Below are 23,155 nucleotides of genomic sequence, written 5' to 3'. Positions count from 1 at the left end.
CCTAACTTAATTTGATGTTTGTTTTTTTTAGCCTAATGATATTTGTGAATATAATATTAATTTCTGGGATTTAATCGTTGCATCTCCATTATATTTATTTGTTCCTTTGGTCAGGCTATCTATCTCTTTCCTAATGATGAACCACAGTAAGTGGTTCAAAATGCGTCGGCCCTAAACAATTCTATGTGATTTATCTGGAAGAGACTTGGTATATGATCATGAATCACAGAAGCTTGCATTGACAGAAAATTCTTTGCTGAAGAAGAATAATAAAAGACACACAATGTTGCAGGTTTTCTCCAGAATCGTGATTTCCTTGGTTTATCTTGTGTTCTAAGTGTTGATATGCTTGTCATCTGATTTCTTTTCCATTGTGCATAATAAGTTAGAAACTCGGTGTATTTGTGATTTAAGTTTCCATAATATCAGTTGTTTATGTTTCTAGGTTTTTGCACTTAGAAATTGCAAATCAGTTTACTGTGTTTTAAGGAAATCTAACAGAATGTCCACAAAAAAGTAGGAGGTGGTGATTATGGTGACAGTGGACCACCTCGTATTGTTGTCACTTGGTCTAGTTCTTTCCTTGTGAAGACATGCTAGATTTCAATAGACTCTACTGAGAAGAATGGAATAGATCCACTTTCATGCTTCCTATTACACCTCATATCGTATGAGGTTTCACTTTGTGTTTTCATCACAATGAAGATTCGTAGTTTGTTCCTGCAATTAATTTCTTTGGCCTGGGGAAGACCCAATTCTCCTTGGCTGGATGATTGTATTTGTTGCTTGGTGTTCTTCTTACATGTGTTTTCCTTGTTGATCACACTTGGTTGCATTTTTGGATGGTTTCAAAGCATAATATCTCATTATGGCGCGGTTTGATATAATGTTTATCTTGGATATGGATGAAGGTCTAAGCCTGCAAGGACATAGATGATGGTGTTAGGAGGTAGAGGATTCATGATGTTGTTGATGTTTATTAGTGACTCGGTGTGTTGATGTATGATGTTGGTGTCACAAGGAGGGGTTGTTCGACACGGTCCACATGTGTTGAATTTGTAATGCAAAATACACTTGATGATTGGACGGGTTAGCATTTTCAATGTTCCACCAAGACTCCGGGACAGGGAGACACACAAGGGGGATGTGTGGGAGTACCCTCAAATTTTAGGGAAATTTACGGGAGACGTCGGGGTATATAATTTTTTTATGCTTTATAATGTATCATTGTATTTATGCTTTCATTATTGAATATGAATATCTCAGTCCAGTTATATATACGAATGGATGGCATCACAGTAGCATAGTTGTTGTATGATTGATCTACAGTTCTCTGTAGTTGGTCTTGGCTTCAGTAGTAATAGTAGTATCGTCTCAATTGCATATTTCTGCATTACATGCACTCAGTTCCTCTGCATAAGTATAGTAACACTACAGTAAGGTATAAGGCATCATCACAGTTATATGACATCACAAATATATGGAAGGATCCACAGTTATATGTATGGCATTCCTCTCAGTCGTATGTAAGGCATCACAGTTTCTCTTTAATGTATCTCAGAGCAGTGAGGGTATTTTCATGTTGCAATCCCTATAACAATATGGCAAGTCATCAATGATAATGTAACTTCAATGTTGATGAATCTTGTTCACAAATGAATTTGTGAACAAGAGATATATAAAATTTAAATAGTCCCTGGGCAGCCTGTGATATTTGTATTTTGCATCACAGGTGAATAATTGATGCAATCTAATAGAAGAATAAGAAGAATTTTGGGTTTTTCCCCTTGTGGGGTTTTTCCCTGGTCTCTGATCAAATTCTGGTTTCTTTATGTGCATGCTTTTCTTCTACTGTTCCTTTATGTTTCGCTGCATTATTGATGATGTTGTTCTTTCTACATAATTGCATATGATATTATGAAGTTATAATGCTATGGGGTGAATTCAATAATGCAATTATCTTAAGCAAAGGACATTACAGTCCTAAGAAAAATTAACAAGTTAGAGGGGGGTGGGGGTACCACATATGATTTGATGGTGATCTAACATTTTTCCGAAGGGTGGATGATAACATGTGATAACCCCTTGTTGGTGGTGTGCACCTTATAGGTGGGGCTTTTTGTTTTGTTGTTATCATGGTGGGATTTTGCTAGGGAGAACATCTTTTATTTACATGATATAACACTTTATGAGAATGCATTCTTCATTGTCACACATGTTCATGGTGATTTAATCTGTTGGTGACTATTTAGAGCAATTTGATTCAGTCTGCACAATTTTTGCAAGTTATTATGCAATCAATTTGTTAGAATTTACCTTGTAATAAAGGAAATGAAAGAAACTCTGGAAGAAAGAGAAGACTTGCCCCTTCGAAAACTCCCCACCCTCTAAGGGAAGGGGGTTTGGACCCACAACACTGTAGTCATCCTAAAAATTAATAATAATCTTTGAATATTTTCATTGTACAGGTAGAGTCGATACAGAGCTTTATAATACAAAATCTAATCATCTGTATATACGTATAAATCTAACCATATATATATATTCCCCACATTTTATTGTAGAGAATTTAATACCTATCCAAGCACACAATTGAGCCTTATCTAAGGGCTATTCATGGAGGTCAATATTCTTGCACACACATTTGCATGGACCAATTTGATTTAGTCTGCACAACTTTTGCAAGTTCTTATGCAATCGATTTGTGAATGTACCTCGTAATAAAGGAAATAAAATTCCAGAAGAAAGAGAAGACTTGCCCCTTGGAAAACCCCCACCCTCTAAGGGAAGGGGGTTTGGACCCAGAACCTTGTAGTCATCCTGAAAATTAATAATCTTTGAATCTTTTCACTGAAAAAGTAGAGCCACAGTTTTATAATGCAATGACTAACCATATACATATATATAATTCCCTACATTTTATATTAGAGAAATTAATACCCATCCAATTACACAGTTGAGCCTTATCTAAGGGCTATTCATTGAACTGGCAAATCAACACCAACTGGTCTTACTTATGAACCAAGTAAAAAATCCAATGCATTCTATTACAAGTTAGCAGTTTTAACCAGTTAATTAGACATTGATCAAAATAAACCTTATGAGAAATTAACATACCTATTCTTGCAAGTCGGTTTACCCAACCTGGTATGGACTTTCCTGTCAAGCGCCTACTTATATCATCAGTAAAATGGTTGCAATTCTTTGCAATGAGATGATAGGAATCACCATTGTAACTGCCTGCCATATGTTCAACAAACTGTCGGAATTCAAGTGGAGACATATTTACAGTGCCCAATGGAACAGAGCGCCTGAATATAAAGCCCGGACAACCCTTGGGTTCCACTTCAAATACTCCGCTAGTATGGTAATCATGTGCTCCAAAAGCATATTCCACACCATGCGCTGTTTATGGTATGAAAAAACACAGTTAATCCCCCCATATCTCTGTGTGAGAGAAAAATAGGCAAACCAAATTTAAAAATACATTACAAACTTATGTTTTCTAAGTAGACAAATAAGGGTGAACATTTATCCAAGATTATTTATATATTATAATACATTGTGGTTCCAATAACTTTCTCTGTTATCAGCTGCAAATGCATACCCGGATCTATGCAGATAGAAGGCTGATGCAACAAAGGATTAATCACATAATTGCAGACGAAGATCATGAAATTCTTCATGTAGTCAACTCTTTCAATAATTTGTATGCTTAAGATTGTCTACAGGAAGCTCAGATACAGAAACACATATACTTGACTGACTGACTACTCTAGCTTTCACTATAAGGACTCTTTTGAAGCATTCAACCAAATCCTTTTGGGGTGATCAGTATTTCAGTTCCACTGCAGCTAGAGCTGATTTGAGATCCGTTCATGTAGATCCAAACTGTAATGAAAAATGTATATCAAATTCTCTAGGTATTCATGAATTTTCTTCAGATTCAACATTTCTATATCAACAAAGATTATAAGATCTATCACAATATAGACAAAAAAAATATTAAGTTTAATTTTGTATATGGCCAAAACCCTATAAGGTTTACATCACTCTGTATAGGATACTCTGATTTTCAAAGTTTTGACTTCTTTTTAGACCACCGTTCCACATCGACCTCAGGTAATTTTAGTAAAACAGCAGTTACAAATCTTACTACAATAGAAACTTTACCGTTTGACTGACGTGTATACATGAATGTACCATTTCTGCAAGACATTCAATCCACTGCAGTCTGCATTTGACAGTTTCCTGAACTTTACTGATATAACGACTAACAAGGTCACTGCAAATAAACATATCTACTGGAATAGGAAATTCATATCAGGCCTACAAACTATCTCAATGCTTCAAAGTCTAATGCACATATTGTAGGTTTGATTTTATGAGAAAATATCACCACATGTGTTTTCCTTTTAATGTTATTGCTTCTCTTCTTTTCATCCAAGATATATGCCAATATTGAAATGTTTAATGAAATCCTTAGAAGAAAGAGCAGAGCAAATTTATTACTTTCCAGCTATGTCACAAGGTTCGTCGAACTTCAACCTTGAGGTTCGAATTTTGGCAAAGCTTAAAAAAATTGAGGTTCAGCGAACCTCATCGAACTTCATAGCCATTGACCAAGTCCATAGATCAAAAGTCATAACCTCATGTCACAACTCAAGCTTGTAACCTATCCTTGCAATTTCCATGATTATGATAGCATTTTTTCTGTTTATTGATGTTGATATCTTATTATTTTATCTTATATTTCATTTTAAACCTGTGTTGCATGGGTACCCGCACCCGGGGGTGGGGTTCTCGAACCCGTCCCGGGTTCCCACACCCAAGTACCGGATTCGGGTACGGGTTCTTCCCAGACGAACCCAGAAGAACCGGGTTCTTCCATGAAGAACCGGGTTCTTCAAAAAAAAAATTGGGTTCTTTTCCTTTAACGGGTTCTTGGGTTCTTTGTGTGCTTGGGTTCTTGGGTTCTTCGGGTTGGGTTCTTTGGGTTCTTCGGGTTCTTTGGGTTCTTCATAAAAAAACTATATTAAAAATTTAATTTTCAAATAATTTTTTTTTATTGAAATTTAAAAAATAACTTATAAAAGGTAAAACTTATAACAAAACCCAAAAAACCCTAAATCAATTCTTGTAAATCAATTTGGAATGAAACATTCATTCCCGAGCCAAATAACCATCAAATTATAAACTGTAAATGCACACATACAGGTTCAGACATTTTCGGTCAAATAGAAAGTAGGGTTGAGACCAGCCATAAGCTGTAATCGTTATCGACTGACGCTGTTAAATGGCGAAGGGCTATTTTGGACAATGGCTAAATTAAGTATCAAAATCTGCCAATTTCTCACAGCATTCTGATAACATCATGTTAAGATTAAAACTAGGAAAATATGCCTAAATCATATATGGTCTCTACAGACTTGTACACCAAGTAATCTCTAAAAACTGCGAAGATGTTTTATGTTTAGATAATTAATATTCACGCAGAGCTTCGCACTCAAAGACAAACTATCCCTCAAGCCATCCGATGGCTACTGTGCATTTTATTGGGAAACAAAGATTGATAAGCGTGTTTTGTGGAAGGGTAAGGCTGCCACTGTTTTTGGGATTGTTTTACCACAGAGCACACCATGCATGGGGCAGGTGGATGATTAGACATCAAGAAAATTCTAGACCACTATCAGGTTGAGAAGAATCTCCTATGAAAAAATTGTATTTTTATATGGGAGAGACTAGACATTCAAAGCAAAGTTACAAGCTCAAGCTCCAGCCAGAATGAGCAATTTCAATAAGGAGAGAAGCTGTCTTGAAATTAGAGCAGGAGGCAGAAATGCTAACACTCCTTAGCTATGTAGGAGGAAGGGTCTGTACGACCACAGCCTGATTCATTGATAGGCATCCTTGCAAATGAACCTAAGCTGCATAGTTATTTTAAAGCCTGTGTGTGCCAAAATCTATCCCAAGTTTCACCAAAATAGCTGAGTCTAGCATTTATCCTAGTATGTATTTTGAATTTTCAGTTTTAGTAGTAGCCTTGACCTCTCTCACATAGCTGTCACAGTGTCATGGTTACACGGAAAAGATTCAAAAGAACAGTTTTTTGGTGATAAATTTTGAAATTTCAATGTCAATGTTGAATGTTCAGTGATGTGCATGTTTAAATGATTATTATTAAAGTTTTCTTGTTTAAAGTTGAAAAAATATACAAATTCAAATTTCATATATATTATTAATTATAAATTTATAATTTATAAAATATAATTATTAAAATTTAATATTATTATATTACCCGACGAACCCATGCACCCTGTTTCCAAAAATACCGTCCCCGTGCCCATCCCCGTCCCCACACCCACGTTTCTTGGCAACATAGTTTTAAACTTAATATATGTACATATAGAGAAAATGTATATAGACGAACCTAATGGCGAACATCATCCAAACCTCATCAAAAAATTTGAACTCAAACCGAACCTAATCATTGCCGAACCTAAACTCGAACCCGAACCATGTGACTTAGCTTTCCAGTACGCGGCACCAAAATAGAGAACAGTCTAGATGCCACAGTTTCAATAAAGCAGAAAAGATTTTGTAAAATTTGAATATCAGACAGGAATTAGTACGAAGGTGAAGAATGGCCCAATAGCAAACAATGATTTAGTAATTGAATGTTATCTTGAAAATTGCTATGTGATGAGGGTGTTAATACTGAAATTCTCATTAAAGGAAAAGTCATAACCTTTGTAGAACAGCCTAGAAGCAACTACAATGCAAGCCACCCATGCTCTTGCTTTAAGGCTAAGAAAGGGGCTTCCTAACCTTAAAAGTATGTTCCAATGGTCAATCAAGCTATGATTGTTGTAAATAAAAGGGAATGTTTTTTAGCTTGGGGGAATGTTTTTTAGCATGGATTGATGACTTAAGTGATTAAGTCAATCAATGAATTTGCCCTTTAGGTGATGAGAAGTGTGATGTGTAGTGCAAAAAGATTGTTAGATTAACTGCAAAGTACAAGTGTGTTTAAGATATAACAACAAAGTCTGAATCACCCACAAAATATGCTGGAAGTTGACAAATTTAGTGCAAATTTCAATCACAAGATAATGCTTCAATGCTAAATTCCAGAATTTAAATTCAGTGTTGCAGATAAATGATTCAAAAGCAAGTGTTATTAACCATGCGGTATTGGAGAAAGAGAATCATCTACATGACTGTAATGTCAATTCCAGATTGTAGATTTCCAATTATTATGATCCAGATTTGTATAAATTATGCTAAAGGACAGCATACACATCAAAGAGTCAAGTATGCCATTGACATATGAAAGATGTTACAAGTGTAAATTATGTTCCTTAAGAAATGATGGCATCCACTTATCAGCAATATGAACTGTTATCCACCCTTGGATAACTGCTAGGAGAAAAAATATTATCCTATTGTTCAGCATGCCAGCCAACTGCCCTGTCATGATCCACGGATAACTAGCATCAGTTGCCTCTCATCCATGCTCCACTGAGTGCTTTCTTTACATCTAGCTTGTTCATCCGATGAAGGTGGGTCATCAAATATGAGGTGCATTAACCATTTTTGTATTCAAGTGTTTTTATTTAATGCTTAAGGGCATTTTGGTATGGATCACAGGCTGAATTGAATGATAGAATGTTTTTGGTTGTTCTTTTGCTCCCATGCTTCACCTTGGTGTTTATCATTTCCCCTAATCTAGGGTGACCTTCCTTGAGGTCATTCTTTCATTACCTAGGAGGGGCACAAATAGGAGGCTCCGATTGATGTTGCGCATCCACGATAATCCATACATAACACTTTCCATACTTGTATTCACACCCCATCCTCGCGTTGATTGCTATCTGCTACTAGTATTGGTTCCGTGTGTTCCTCATCCTTGAGGTTGATGCAGCAGAAAGAAGAAAAAGTATGAGCCATAATGTTAAAATGCAAAAGGTTGGCAGGGATAAATGGAAGTGCATGGACAAAACCCTATGAAAATTTGGGTACCAGAGGACAAGTGGTTCCCTAAGGCTTTGATCTTTGGCCTAGGGAAAAGTGTCCAAATTTATTTTTACTTTTCTCCTAAAGTGACTTTATAAGTGGTAAAGTTACATTCTAATTTAAAAGTGACTTTATAAGTGATAAAGTTACATTCTAATTTAAAGGTGACTTTATTAAAGTCAATGAAGAATTAGAAAGTGAAAAAGTGACTATGGAAATAAAAGGCTAAGTGACTATTTATTTAGGTGGGTGAGTTAAAAAATAGAAAGTGAGAATTAAATGCACATTTATTCTCATCCCTAAATATAAATGAATCTCAGCCATTAGATCTTAGGGTAACCCAAAAGGTCATTTAGAGAATAAAATGAGAAGAGAAGAGGAAAAGATCAATTCATTCTTTCATGAGAATTTGAGAGAAAGAGAAGAGAGAGCAAGGAGAAATTTTTGAACAGTGAGGAAGTGAAGGAGAGCAGCAAGAAGACATTTCAGCAAATCTGGGCAATAGCGTTTATTGGCATGCATCCCAAGGCAAAATCGTACAACAGGAGAAAGGCACAGATATCGAGGAAGAGGGACAGCACAGAAATCAAGGAAGAGGGAAAGCACAGAAATCAAGGAAGAGGGACAGCAACAAGGGCACAGATTTCAAGGTAGATTTGGGCACGAATTTCGAGGCAGTCGTACCGCTGAAATCCATATTGTCCATACAGTCCGTACAGCAAGTTTTGGGCACATTTTTTGAGGCTGGCCATACAATATATAATGTTGTTTTATGGCTGGAAAATTTCTGTTTTGGCTGTTCACTGACTGGCACGATTTTCGAGGTGGAGTTCAAGCACGAAAATCAAGATAAGTTGTAATTTGTGGTTGCTAGAATTTTTACTGTGTATTTCAGTTTCTTTGTACTAGCATTTTCAGAAATAAAGAAGAGCTCTCAAACTGGTTTTCCCCAAGAGTTGTAGGGGGTTTTTCCAAGGTCACATTGGCCAAAAATTACTGTGTTATTTTTTGTGTGGCTGTCATAATTTTGCTGTGTTTTATTTCTACAATTTCAGCAATTGTGAAATCTCTAAATTTGTGTTTTCAGAAAATTATTGTCATTTCCAGATTTTAAAATTTTATCATGCTTGGATTTAAAAACTAAATGCATGAAGTGATAAGGAAAATTGATAACCGGAGTGGGGGTTGAAATTTTCTTCAAAGCCTAGCAGGCTAGCACGAACCATACCCCTTCATTAGCCCTTAACCCATTCTTAGCTAATGCATGAGCTACCTAAAAATAAAAGGAAATTTGAATATCCCAACCCCGATGAGCAATGAAACATTTCATCTTAAAGGGGCCAATGATTGGTCAGTGAAAGTTATGTCAATAAAATAGAAATAAAATCAATGAAGAAAAAAGCACACAAGAGGGATAGTAAAAATAGGTCGAGGAAAGGGGCAACTCATGTTTCATGATTACTCCCTCTTCTCATCATAACACTCAAGGATGTTGAAATTTCATACCTAGTACCGGACAGGGACATCCTGTTGAATGGAGTTAGAGGAGGAAAGGTTCAGCCAAGTTTAGAGGTGCACTAAACTTAGCAGGGGGGCCCATAGGTGGACCAAGGAACAGTTTCACACTTTATCTCATTATTCGACTTGGGAAAATTTAGTTTTCCTATAGTAAAAAATTGAAGTGATCTCAACCATTCATTGAGATCTAATCTTAGCCCTTCATGGAAGTGGTGGGACCAAGTCAACTTCATAGAGGGAAAATGAGGCAAATTTGGCTCATTATGCACTAGATAACTTGTGTGTTCAGTTCAGTAGAGAAAGAGTGTTAAGTTCAGCGCCTAGGGTTTTCAATTCAGTGCAACAAGGGAAAGAAAGGGAGGCCAAGCAGCCTCAGAACCTTCCAACCAATGTTCATCTTCAGCCAAGCCAATTTCAACAGCGTAGAGGGGCCATACTCAAGTCGTACAGACTTGTATGATTACTGTATAGTAAGCAGGTAGTAAGGTCGAGTGGGAGCAAAGCACGAATCAATTTGTGTTGAGGGATCTACAAAGTGAAGGGAAGTTTTCCCTCCTCTTTGTAATCATTGTTCGAATATTGTAAATCATTGAAGCATAATAAGAACACACAAGTTTGCAGGTTTTCCCCAATTGGGGTTTCCTGGGTAAATTCTTGGTGTATTATCTTTTTTTTATGGTCTTCAGTTTTTCTGATGTGCGTGCAAGTTAGGAAACTCAGCATAACATTGGATTTAAATTAAAGTTTCAGTTTCAGTTTCAATTGCTTCGCTTTAGATATTCAATGTTTAGGTTCTGGGTTAGAGAAAAACTAACATGGTATCAAATTTGATCTCTGATTGAAGAACAAAAAGTCTTGTTTATTTGCTCAAGAGCATGTTAAAGACAAAGAAGGCGCAATTTATCAGTGAGCACCTACACTAGGGTTTCCAAAAAGAGATTTGCACAAGGGTTTTTCTCTCAGCAGCTCTGTGCTAGGGTTTCTGTGCAGATCGAACAACAACATGGCATATTTGGGGCTGAGATTTGACAATCACCTTGATGGGGCCTCAAATTTTTGTTCTTGGAGAGAGAGGATTGGTGTAGTGCTGGAGGAGCAAGGAGTTTGGGTGTTTGTGGACAATCAACCAGCCCAACCAGCAAACCCTTAGAAGGTGGCTCGGCACAATAAGAAAGATGCAAAGGCCAGAAAAATTATCCTTGAAGAAGTCAAGGATCATATCATACCTCACCTGTCTAGCAAGAAGACAACTCAGGCTATATGGGCAACTATCATAGGGTTGTACCAGGGTTTGAGTGAGGCAAGGAAATTAGTAATCCAAGACAAACTAAGAAACATCAAGATAGCGAAGTCTAAGTCTATGGTCTCATATCTCACCGGATTCACTCAAGTGAAAGACGAGTTAGTTGGAGTTGGGGAGTGGGTTTAATCTAGCCTTTTAGCCCTAGCCACAAGGCCTAAAGCATTTTTTCCTTAGCCACAAGGGTTTTGAGGGCTTTTTTCCCTAGCCGCAGTCCCAAATAGGCCAATAGGAGTAGCCGCTAGCATTTGGAGGCCTAACACATAGTCTAGGGTTAACAATTTTGTGTTTTGCAGGTGTTTTGAGTTTCATCACTTGTTTTGAGGGATTTTTGCCCTAGCCGCAGTCACAAATGTTGGAATTTCTAAGTCTAACTCGTTAGAAACCCTTCATGTACTTTCTGATTTATTCCTACCTACTTGTTCTATTAATTAACAAGTTATTTACCATGTAAATACTGAAAATAAATACAAGTACATGCTCAACACATTACAGATCATCAACTGAAGGAAACAAAAACAAGCACACAAGTGACACCGTTGTTTTTGGACTAATGTCCTCGGAAAAACCCAACGCAGGAAAACCAGTGTAGCTATCTGAGTGTTTGATTTATTAAGTAGTTTCAGAATACAATCTGGGTGCCAAATCCGGCTCACCCAACAGAGAAAAATCTCAGCAGTAGTACCTCTCTACTCGAAAGCAGATATTCTAACTCAAACCCCGGATAAACACTCCGGCAGCTCCACAGCTCCAATCTGCCCCACGAAACCCCAGCGTCAGCCTCTAAAGACTGTGTCAACCTCTCTCTGGCACAGCGTCACTCTGAATTGGCCTGCGTCAGCCTTTGGAGGCACTGCGTCAGTCCTCTGGCCCCCTACATCACCCACGCTGGCCCTCTGAGGCACTGCGCAACTCCTTGCTACCTCTGTGTGAGCCCTGGCTGGCTCTACGTGAACCCTTGGCTGCTTCTGCGCCCCTCTCTCCGGCTACTACGCTGATCCTTCTGGTGCTATCTCTACCTCTCTGCTTCTGTATTCACTGCCCCTTAGTTGCAACTCTGATCACTCTCTCAACTTTCTCAACAAACCCAGCGCCAGAAAGTCGAAATCTTGAACTCTTGGTGTGTTCTCCAAGTGAACCTCAAGCCTCCTCTTATACTTTTCTTGTTGACAAATCAACAGCCGAGATTAAGTCCCTAATCAACGACTAAGATTAGATCTGGCTTGATCCATGACTTTTGGACCATTCTAACACAGTTTTATATTAATTCACATTAATATTTTATTTTTCCTAAGTTTAGACTTAGGGACTCCATTAAAAATATTAATTATATTAATATCTCCCAAACTGTTTAGAATTTGCCCAAACCCTTTCTGGGTATTTAAGATCTCATGTGCCTTAGCCTTTCCACCAATTTTCGTGGCTAGAGCACATCCGATGCTACCCCGAATCAACACTCCCTCTTAGCGAGGATTGTGCTCTAGCAATACTCCTCACTCAGTATCACCCTGATCATCTGGCATCGGTCCCTGTGCTGATGCTAGGCCTGATTCCCAACATCCTCTACACTGTTGCATCCTATACTGCTACCCATGGCCCTACCACTACCACTGTTGCATCCGTACTGCAACTCCCTCTGCATCCGTGTTGCTGCCCATGCCCCTGCCACTACCACTACTGCATTTGCACTGCCACTGCTGCATTTGCACTGCATCATGCTGCATCGTGCTGCCCATAGCACTACCACTGCTAACTGCTGCACTGCAACTCAGTTACTAAGAAGTAATTGATCTCCCAACTCTGACATCTCTGTCAGGCTAGAGACACCCTCGATGCTGACAAGTGCTCCCTCTCTGACCTCTGCGTTGTTGCAACAACTCCATGCATCTTGCACCGTTGCACACCTCTTTGTGCCATCCTGCATTGGTGCAACACTCCCGTGCTTCTCGCACTGCTGCCTCACGCTGTCCTGGGAATCCTGCACTATAGCTCCCTCTGTTGCTTCATCCACATCTGTCTCTACTGACATTCGCCAGTACTGCTACTCCTCTTCGGGGCTCCTGTAGCAAGGTCTAATCCAAGAGGTTAGGTATCTTGAGGATCCTGCCCCTCATCGCCTGTAGTCCGTCTGACTACAGCTCGATGTCTCCCCACTTTCGCTCAAGTGGTGTGTGTGCACTCATGGTACAGTCATCATCTGTCTCCACATCCTTCTCTACCCTTGCTGGCACAACCTTGGTCTTAAAGGCCTCTCCCTTGCTCTTCTTCCTTGGACACTAGGTCGCATAATGACCCAGCTCCCTATAGTGGAAGCATTTGACCTTGGAGAGGTCCTTCTTCCATTTTTCCTGCTTTCCCTCAGATGCTAGGGCAGCATCCACCATCCTTCTTGATTCTGATCCCCTTTCCGCTGCTTCCCACCTTGCTCAGCCTTTTGATCTCTTCTTGGTGAAGAGCAACCCACATTTCCTCCCAATCTGGAAGGGTCGCCCTGCCCAGTATGCTCTAGACAAACACTTCCCAATCTTCTAAGACTGCGTTCAAGGTTGTTCTCACCATCAATTCTTGATCCGACGTGGCCCCTATGGAAGTCAGTTGATCCTGAATCTCCTTCAATCGACCGAGGAAGGGGTCGATATGTTCTCCCTTCTGCATCTGGTATGATCGCAGTTGATTTTCTAGTAACATCCTTCTCTGCACAGAAGTATGCTAGTACAATTTCTTTAGGGCCTCCCACATCTCATTTGCCGTGTCCTTTTCGGCAATATGTGGTACTACATGGTCCTTGACCCCATCAAGAATGATGCTCTTGGCCCTTGCCATTGCCTCCTCGTACTTGTCATTATTAGCTGGGTCAACTGGGATAGCTATCGTCCTCAAGGCGAAGTGCTTGACACAATTCCTGTCTAGAACGGATAGGATTCTGGCCTTCCAGACTACGAAGTTTGAGGCTCCGTCCAGTCTGTCCTGGTCTCTTACCCGTTCACTGCCATCTTGCTGCTCCTCTACTTCCCTCCTGGAAGTTCTTGGTGTGACTCCCTCTGAGCCTCAATTTCCCTTCTGGAAACCCTTCTGCCAATGTCGAGATGCCCCCACTCTGATTGTTAGTGCAGTTGCACCACTGATCTGGATTTCTCGGCTAGAAATCCTTGGTAGCAACTCCCTCCTCCTTGGCCTTGCCCTATTAGGTATTGTTCTGACTACAGTACCCCACCAGCTCTACTCTGCAACTTACCCACAGCCTCCTAAACCCCAACAAACTGAAGGTTAGAGCTCCTAGGCTCTTGCGAAATCCCGGCACCAACAAATTAGCTTCTTCATCCAACTGCATCAGCCTCCTGGGCTCTGTGTGAGCCTGTCTTTGCCTCCCTCAGCTTTTGCGTTGCCTCTTCCTGGCTCAATCTTGATGACACAAGCACTGTGTCACCCTTCCTTGCTGCTACTCTGCTAGGAACAATTTCTATCACTCGGAACAACTGTTTTCTGTTACTGCTGCTCTGCGTGGATGATGTCCTCAGTTCTCTTGTGATCTGCAACCACGCTTTGATACCATGTTGGAATTTCTAAGTCTAACCCATTAGAAACCCTCATCATGTAGGTCACCCATCATCATTGTGCCAAAAGACAAAACTTGGTAGATATGTATTGATTACAAGGCACTAAACAAAATTACACTAAAGAACAAGTACCCCCTACCCACGATATATGATCTACTGGATCAATTGCATCGAGCCAAATACTTCACAAAGTTGGACTTGAATTCAGGGAATCACCAATTTTGAGTTAGAGAAGAAGATACCTGGAAGACTGACTTCAATACCAAGCAAGCTTTGTATGATTGGTTATGTCGTTTGGCCTATGCAATGCATTATCTATGTTATAGATATATTATGCTATGTTATAGATTCATTTGTGATTGTTTATTTTGATGAAATATTGGTATACAGTGCTACATGGGAGGAGGACATATCAAATTTGATGCAAGTGCCAGAGACATTAAAGAAGCACCAACTACGGGAAAATCTCAAGAACTGAGTTTGCATAATAGCCTTTGGTGAAATGTTAATTGGGAGCGGGAGCGAAAGCGGGAGCGGGAGCGAAAACGGGAGCAGGAGCGACATTTTCAGAAGCTCCCGATTTGGGAGCGAATCCCGCAGCGATTTTTTAAATATATATATATATATATATATATATTTTAATTTTTGATACATATATGTCAACAAAAACATGTAGAATGATGAATTAGATATAAAAAACATTAAAAAACATAGATTGATCATTGAACCATATCACATCAATCATCTAAAAGTTATAATCTTCATCAACCATGTCCACAAGTTAGTAACATACATATTACAAATGCAACATATTGAGTCTCGTGAATCATGATTCATCAAATTCAATCTTAAAGTTTCAACTTCAAGCTTTCAAAATTGAAAATTCAATATATAACATTTATCATTATTGATCACCAAAGTTGTACTTGTAAGCTAAGTTTAACCACTACAAGAAAGGAGCTAGCATGACCTTTGGTAGATTGGGTTGAAAAAATAGCTTCCAAGCAAGGCTAGATTAAATCATTATATTATTTGTCATCCATCTTGATGCTTTCAAAGTAGAAAATTTGGAGAAATCAGCAGGTCCCAATTTGGTGAATTAGTGTTTGAAACCTTCCGAAAGCAGTTTGAGGCATTAAATAGGATTTTTTTGTGGGTAAAACTTTGTCGCTTAAGCACAACAACCCTAGCGCTTTTCTACACATAATGACACAAGAATCGCATCAATCGGAGTTCACATGCAGAAGTTATCCCACATGGAAGTTAACCTTCCTGTTTTGACCACCATGATTCAAGAAGATGCCACGTTAGCCCCCATTATTCATGGAAAAGGGGCTAACCACGTGATTATGATAAAGAAGACTCTAAAAGAGTCCATATTGTAACTCTAGTTAAGAGTTGAACGAGTCAAACTTAACCACTAGTAGGCTATCTAGGTGTGTTATAACTGGGTCACTAGGAAGAAAAGAGGTTTCATTCTATCTTAGTGCATTTTGTTCCATAGATGAGCATAGTAGCTAAGAGTGGATAGAGAGAGAGCAAACAGAGAAGGTTTGTTTACTGTAGCAGTCCACAAGGCACAAGTCTCACTCCTTTGTACTTTCATCCATTCCCATTGAAAGGAAAAGAGAACATAGTAGCCTCACCTTCTAACCGGGTTTTCTCACAAAAGGGTTTCCCAAGTATATTGTGTTATTGTGGTTTGTGAGTGGATGTTCTATTTGTTCCAGAGTTGCGGGGGAGCGCTCCCCCCCCCCGAACCCGCTCCCAATCCGCACTCCGGGCGCGAGCGACTCGGGAGCGGGTCGGGAGCGCGCTCTCGAAATCACTCCCGAACAGAAGCGATTTCGAAAACGCGCTCCCTGCCAAAATCAGGAGCGATTCGAGCAACGCCGGGAGCAAAACCAAAAAAAAAAAAAAAAATCACGAACGCGGGAAAAAAAATAATAATAATAATAATAATAATAAAATAAAATAAAAAATAAAATAAAATAAAAATAATAAATTATGTTTTAAAATCACAATGGGGCAAAAAACATTTCATTATCACTTGAATGAGTTGAGTTTAGCTGGAGAGCAAGAGCAAAGGAGCGAGGAGAAGCGATGAGCAAGCGCTGAGGAGCAAGCCTGCAAAGAGGTTAGTAACTTAGTAATTTAGTATTTTAAATCTTAGGTAGTAATTTAGTTTAGTTTAGTTAGTTTAGTTAGTTTAATTTAGTTTAGTTTAGTCTATTAACTTTATTTAGTACAAAAATCATGAATCTAAATTAAATTAATTAATCTAAATAAATTAAATTAATTTTCTCATTCATATTCCCATTCCCATTCCCATTAAATTTTGCAGATTCAAAAACCTACAAATATCAAACATCATGGACCTGGCTATATTTCTTGGCATTTTCCTCTTCTTGGTCCCTTTTATGGTTATTATGGTGCTAGAGAGTAGGAAACGGAGGGGCCAAAATGAAGAGGGGGATGAAGAAGCTGGAGAAAGTGGATTTGATGAAAACCCCGGTGAGGAGGAGCTGGAGGAGGGTGACCATGACTCTCAAAAAACTAAACAAGACCAAACCCCATTGTGGAAATATGTTAACAGGCCTGAAGCAGGAAGAGGGGGTGGAACCACTAAATTTTATTGCCCCCATTGAAACAATAATTATACAGGTTCATACACACGTGCCAAAAAACACCTCTGCGGGAAAAGGCCATGGGATGGAGATAAACAAATAGGAATCAAAACTTGTCCAGCGGTGTCAACAACGGATAGAGCCAAATACATAAGGGAAGAGGAGGAAGCCCAATACAAATCTAAAAAATCAAGGGGTTTCTTTGAACCAAGCTCACAATCACAAGCACAAAGAACTCCTTCAGCATCCTCCCAAGGCAGTGGATATGGAGGCACAGGGTCATCAGCTTTAAGGCATAGAACCATATCAGATTTCCTTGATGAGGGGTGTAGGAATGATGTGGATTCAAAGGTTTACAAGTTTCTCTATGCATGTGGGATACCATTCAATGTTCTTCGCTCACCTTATTGGCACGAAATGGTTTCTGCCATAAATGATGCCCCTAAAGGATACAAGAGCCCTGGGTATGACAAGGCAAGAATCATTGGACTTGATCATGAAAAAGCAAAAATATCACATTCTTTGAATACAATGACAAGTTCTTGGACTAACCATGGGGTGTCCATTGTATTTGATGGATAGACAAATGTAAAAGGCAAGCCATTGATAAGTGTTCTTGCTGTGTCTGTTAGTGGTACCATCTTTCTAACTGCACATGATTACTCAGAGAAGTTCAAGACCGCCATCAACATTGCAGAAGCATTACTTGAAACAATTGAACTTATTGGGCCATACAATGTCATCCAAGTCATCACTGATAATGCTCCTAATTGTAAGGCAGCGGGAGAAATTATTGAGGATAAATACCCCAACATATTTTGGTCTGGATGTTTGGTTCACACATTGAACCTTCTGATGCATGATGTTGTCAAGAACAAAAATGCACAATACAAATGGATTGGTAATTTGTACAAGAAAGGCAAACAAATGGTAAAATTTATTACAAATCATAGCAATACCCATGGCCTTTTCCGTGGTCACTCGAGATTGGAGTTGTTGAAGATTGCGAAGACGAGATTTGGTAGCTATTACCTCACCTTCAGGCACCTTTTGAAGGTAAGAGAGTCATTGGCTAGCATGGTATCAAGTCCACATTGGCATGTATTAAAGGAAAGGGCTACAAATGCAGCTGACAGGCGAGGTTTTGAACTGGTGGAGGAGGCCGCTCTTGATGGTCAGTTTTGGACAAGTGTGAGGCAAGTATTGGATTTCACCAAGCCCATTTATCACATGATTCGGTTTGCAGATACAGATAAACCAGTGATTGGCGAGGTGTATGAGCAAATGGATACCATGTTGGGGCAATAAAAGATATTGTTCATAACAGAGATCCCGACTTGTACAAACTGATTCATGATTGTGTGTGTGAACAGTGGAATAAACTTAATCTTCCACTACATTGCTTGGCGTATAACCTTACGCCAAAATACTACTCTACATCTTGGTTGGGCCAACCTGCACCAAGGGGTGGGATTAGGACCAAACCCCATTTAGATGCAGAGGTAACTAGTGGATATTTGCAAGCATTAGAAAAGTTGATACCTGACAGGGAGGAATGTGCAGTTGTGCGCCTTGAAATAGGCAAATAATTCAGTGGCACTGGTTTGTTTGGTACCTTCCATGCAATGGAAGACAGAGACAGATTTGATGCTCTCACATGATGGGAAACATATGGCGGCCATGGACTTTTGCCAAAATTGGCAAAAAAAGTTCTATCACAGGTTGTAAATACTTCTTCTGCAGAGAGGTGTTGGAGCACTTACAACTTCATACATAATGTGAAAAGAAACAGACTCAATGAAAACCGGGCAAAAAGCTTGGTTTATGTGCACTACAACTTGAGGTTGTTGAGTCATTACTGTGATCGGGCTTATGAGGATCCCACATATAAAATTTGGGACAACCACCCAGAGGAAGACAATTTGGAGGATGGCACTATACATCTTGAAGAACTGGAAGAGGAACTTATAAGGGATGAAGATGAAGTAGCTACAGCAGCCATGCCACCTCCACCTCCACCATCCAGTAGCAGTGCTCGAGTTCCGAGTCTTGTTCCTTTGCTGTTGCCACCTTCATCTACACCCTCACGTGGAGGGCATGTGCCTTCTAGTTCTGATCGTCGGTCTGTGCGGGAGACTCCTAGAAGACCACCACAACCTGCTTATACTCCTGGAGACTCTCGTGGCAAGGGCCACATGTAGATTTACAGTTGACTTGTCTTTTCTAGTTTCGATTAGTTTTCATAACTATTGAGTCTTGAGTCCTTGACTCTTGACTCTTTCATATCATAATGATATTTTTTGTAAACAATATATGACTGTGACAATGAAAATTTGAAGTTTGAAGTTGGCAATTATAACTCATTGGTAATGATTGTGAATTATGAATATGATGCTTCGTGAAAGACTAAAGTTGTTTCATTTCATTTCATTATTCATGTTTCATTTTATAACATTTCATTTCATGTTAACAGTGAGAAATTAGGACTTAGAAATATCTAAGATATTATTTCTTGTAATGGTTAAACTTAGCTTACAAGTACAACTTTGGTGATCAATGATGATAAATGTCATATATTGAATTTTCAATTTTGAAAGCTTGAAGTTGAAACTTTAAGATTGAATTTGATGAACCATGATTCACGAGACTCAACATGTTGCAGTTGTAATATGTATTTTACTAACTTGTGGACATGGTTGATGAAGATTATAACTTCTAGATGATTGATGTGATATGGTTCAATGATCAATCTATGTTTTTTTATGTTTTTTATATCTAATTCATCATTCTACATGTTTTTGTTGACATATATGTATCAAAAATTAAAAAATATAAAAAATATATATATATTTTTAAAAAATCGCTCCCGCTCCCGCTTTCGCTCTCGCTCCCAAGTAACATTGATTTGTTCTCTATTTTCTGCATAATTATAATTTGCATGCATACGCAATAAACAATAATTAACAAATCCAAAAACCTGAGAAAAGTGTAGATTCTGAATTTTCTAATATATTTTAGTAGATTTGTTGTGACGAACTATCCAGTGGAATATCCACAACAGTTTATGGATCAACACATGGCAAAAATACCATGAGGGAAAAAAATCAGAATAACAATCATGAATTTCAAATTTGGAAATAAAAACAAAATGGTAATCATTAATATTGGTAGATCAATGAAATGTGAACATTACATGCTAAATGAGTGTCTCATCGCTCTACTCCGTACTATGGTTTATCTAGATTTCAGACACTTTAGTCTAAGACTCTAAAGTATATACACATCATATTCATTACAAATTATAAATTTAAAGCACATGTCATCAAAAATATCTATATCTATGTATCTATATCTATCTATTGAAGCTCCACATGATTAATATCCTCTCAAATTTGGGATGTTTCTTGTGAATCATGCCATTTAACAACATCTCCATATAAAAAAGAAAATATGGTGCTACAATTTTATTGGATCACCCATGGATAAAATGGAGAAAATATCCACCACAAATGAGTGAGAAATTCCTCCAAACCCTCAAAAATGCCCAGCTTCTCTCCACAGTAGAAAATACACTCAACTTTTACCCCAAATGATGATTTAATGGTCAAAAATTAGGGTTAGTTCTCTTGTATGTTGTCTTAGTATGGGTACATCATTCCAAAATTCATATACAACATTTCAAAAATCTGAAATGTTTCAACTATGTTTCACAGGCATTTCCAACATATATCCATACTCAAAATGAGAAATGCCATTTCTGGCATCCTATCCCCACATTTTTAATAACTTAGCCTCCTAAATTAATATTTTGATATGGTAGAACTCAAAGGAAATATTGAATCATGTGCCAATATTAATCTAGAGGTAGATCTAGAAAAGGGCCTCCTAGAAGCAATTCAGCTCTAGATTGATGATTATATCCACCTTCAAATATTGGATTATGCACCTATCATTAAACTGAACAAATACCTATCATTTTTAACTAACGCATATGCACCTAGCAATTGGACTGGAAAATGGAGTTATTGGGCGTCTCCCTCGGAGTATGAAGTGACCTTACCAATCTAAAAACAAAAACAAAAAAGGGAATTTTGTAAGAGATCCTTGCAAAATAATTGTTGAGGACATGATCCCCCTTTGGAATTTGGTAGATATCAAACCTAGAAATTGCAGATATACTTGGTCTAACATGAGAATTCAGGTAAGATTCATAGCACAGTCTCATCACCTACCACCATCCTTGGCATTTGTTGCCTTCCATTATAGATCCATATATCGACAAGTCTAAAGATCAACATATTTTGGCCCCAACCCTTTCAATTTCAACCCTTCCTGGCTTGATCATGAAAGGTTTGAAGCATTGATCAGAAATTGCTAGAATATTGTCTTTCAAGAGGAGGCATGCAATCTAAAATCAAAGTTGGGTTCCACTTAACATCCTTGAACAAGTGAAAAATAGGAAACAATGGAAAAATAAATTAGAAACAATCTGAAGCACAATAGAACAAGAAGAATATTCAGCATATTTGTTGCATCAAAAAAAGGAAGCAATATCAACCTCTACAAGGAAACCATACATGAAGATTACTGGAGATTATTATCAAGAAACATTTAGCAAAAACCTAGGGAAAAAAAACAATTTTTTCATGAACAAAGCAATGCGAGGAGAATCAAAAAAACAATATTTCAAAAATCACCAAGACAAATGGAGAAAAAACCAAAAGTCTTCAATCAAATTAAACAACAAGCACATGAGCATTTCAAAAAATTATACACAGAACTAAGTGTCAATAGAGGGGAAGCCCACATGCTACTATTAAAATCCACACTAGCATAATGCATGAAGAAAAACCCCACTCAAAAGAAGAACTTGAAAATGTAAGGGCCTTTACTAAAAAAGAGCACTGCCCAAATAGCTCTTAGGGAAGTTTCCTTGTAGTTTGTGTTTTCCTTCAATTGTTGAAAATGGTAGTGAGAAAGGTCTTATTGACTTGTGCCTTAGTCAAGAAAGACCTCGATCAATCCTTCTTTAGCATGCACGAGTTCGAGGACAAGTCATGGAGCAATTAACTCATGCACAGAATTTGGAGGCTTAGTTTTGTTTCTCCAAGTGTGAGTTTATATTTGGAAAAGGGCGAGTGAGAGTCTCAATGTCTAATTTAGGCTAGGACGAGTTAGAAGAGTCAGTTTGACTTAGTTAACAAATCAATCACAAATTCGAGTTCTAAAAATTAACTTGCCAAATTTAGCATGAGTCGAAAAGCTTAAAAGGAGGACGTAGGCACATCTTTGTATCATAATTGTTGAGCACGAGTTTGTGTGAGAAAGAGTTCTTGCTAGTAGAGCGTGTAAGGAGCAACCTATACGCAGTTTGAAAGAGAGAATTTCCTCGTGATGTGCGCTAGGATTTTGGGAGAAATTCCTAAATAATAGGGGCTTAGATCCATGTTAGGAAATAGGAGCCAAACAATGCAAGAAAATAGGAGTTGATTCGAGTTCTTGTAGGGAGGTTTCAAGCTAAGTATTAGCGGAGAGAACAACCTTGTTGTCTATTGACACAGTTTCCCTGGTAAAGAATTATGTTTGCTCATTTTTTCTCAATAAAATCTATTGGCAAGGAGAGGGTTTTCCCAATTGGGTTCCTTGGAAAAATATTGTTTTATTGTGTGACTGTGTTCTTTATCTCTGTGTTTCTTTTATTCCGTTGCTTATCTATCGTAGAGAAATCCTGTGTCTTGGTGCAACAAAATTAGTTTTAGATTTGTTCATTCAAGCAGTTGCAAGATTTCAAGGAAAATCTACATGGTATCGAAGCAAAGATCAGTATAAAGACCAGCACCGAGACTAGTTTGTGACCACCGTAGTTCAGTCAAGAAGGCTAGCGCTAGATTGTGAAGGAAAGCTCTTTGGGTAAGCAGGATGGCATTCCAAGGACTGAGATCATACCACTGTTTAGAGGGAGCCTCTAACTTTGTCTCTTGGAAAGGGAGGATCATGATAGTATTAGAGGATAATGGGTTGGGAGAGTTTGTCAGGAACGTTATACCACCACCACAAGATCCCCAACAGTTGTGTTATCACAATAAACTTTTCGCATTTTTAAATATTTTTTGGAAAACGCTAACATTTGTAGTGTC

At 38.4% G+C, this 23,155-nt stretch overlaps 1 protein-coding gene across 5 annotated transcripts in view; it reads right to left on the bottom strand.

Annotated features, from left to right (window-relative positions):
- Positions 1-23,155, bottom strand: part of LOC149258215 (deSI-like protein At4g17486) — a 128,614-nt gene that overhangs the window by 65,498 nt on the left and 39,961 nt on the right. For 4 of the 5 annotated variants that reach the window (XM_089414915.1, XM_089414913.1, XM_089414920.1 and 1 more), the window contains one exon: positions 3,118-3,405. In XM_089414915.1, the coding sequence (XP_089271041.1) occupies positions 3,118-3,405 (288 nt within the window). Of the gene's footprint in view, positions 1-3,117; positions 3,406-3,607; positions 3,892-23,155 lie in introns of all 5 variants that reach the window. The other variant, XM_089414924.1, reaches the window with a different exon arrangement.

This window comes from Pinus tabuliformis, chromosome 6 (genome assembly GCF_031772625.1).
Source record: "Pinus tabuliformis cultivar Carrire ecotype Pingquan chromosome 6, CPIR1, whole genome shotgun sequence".
In the NCBI taxonomy this organism is placed as follows: domain Eukaryota; kingdom Viridiplantae; phylum Streptophyta; class Pinopsida; order Pinales; family Pinaceae; genus Pinus; species Pinus tabuliformis.
This window is presented reverse-complemented; position numbering and strand designations above follow the sequence as displayed.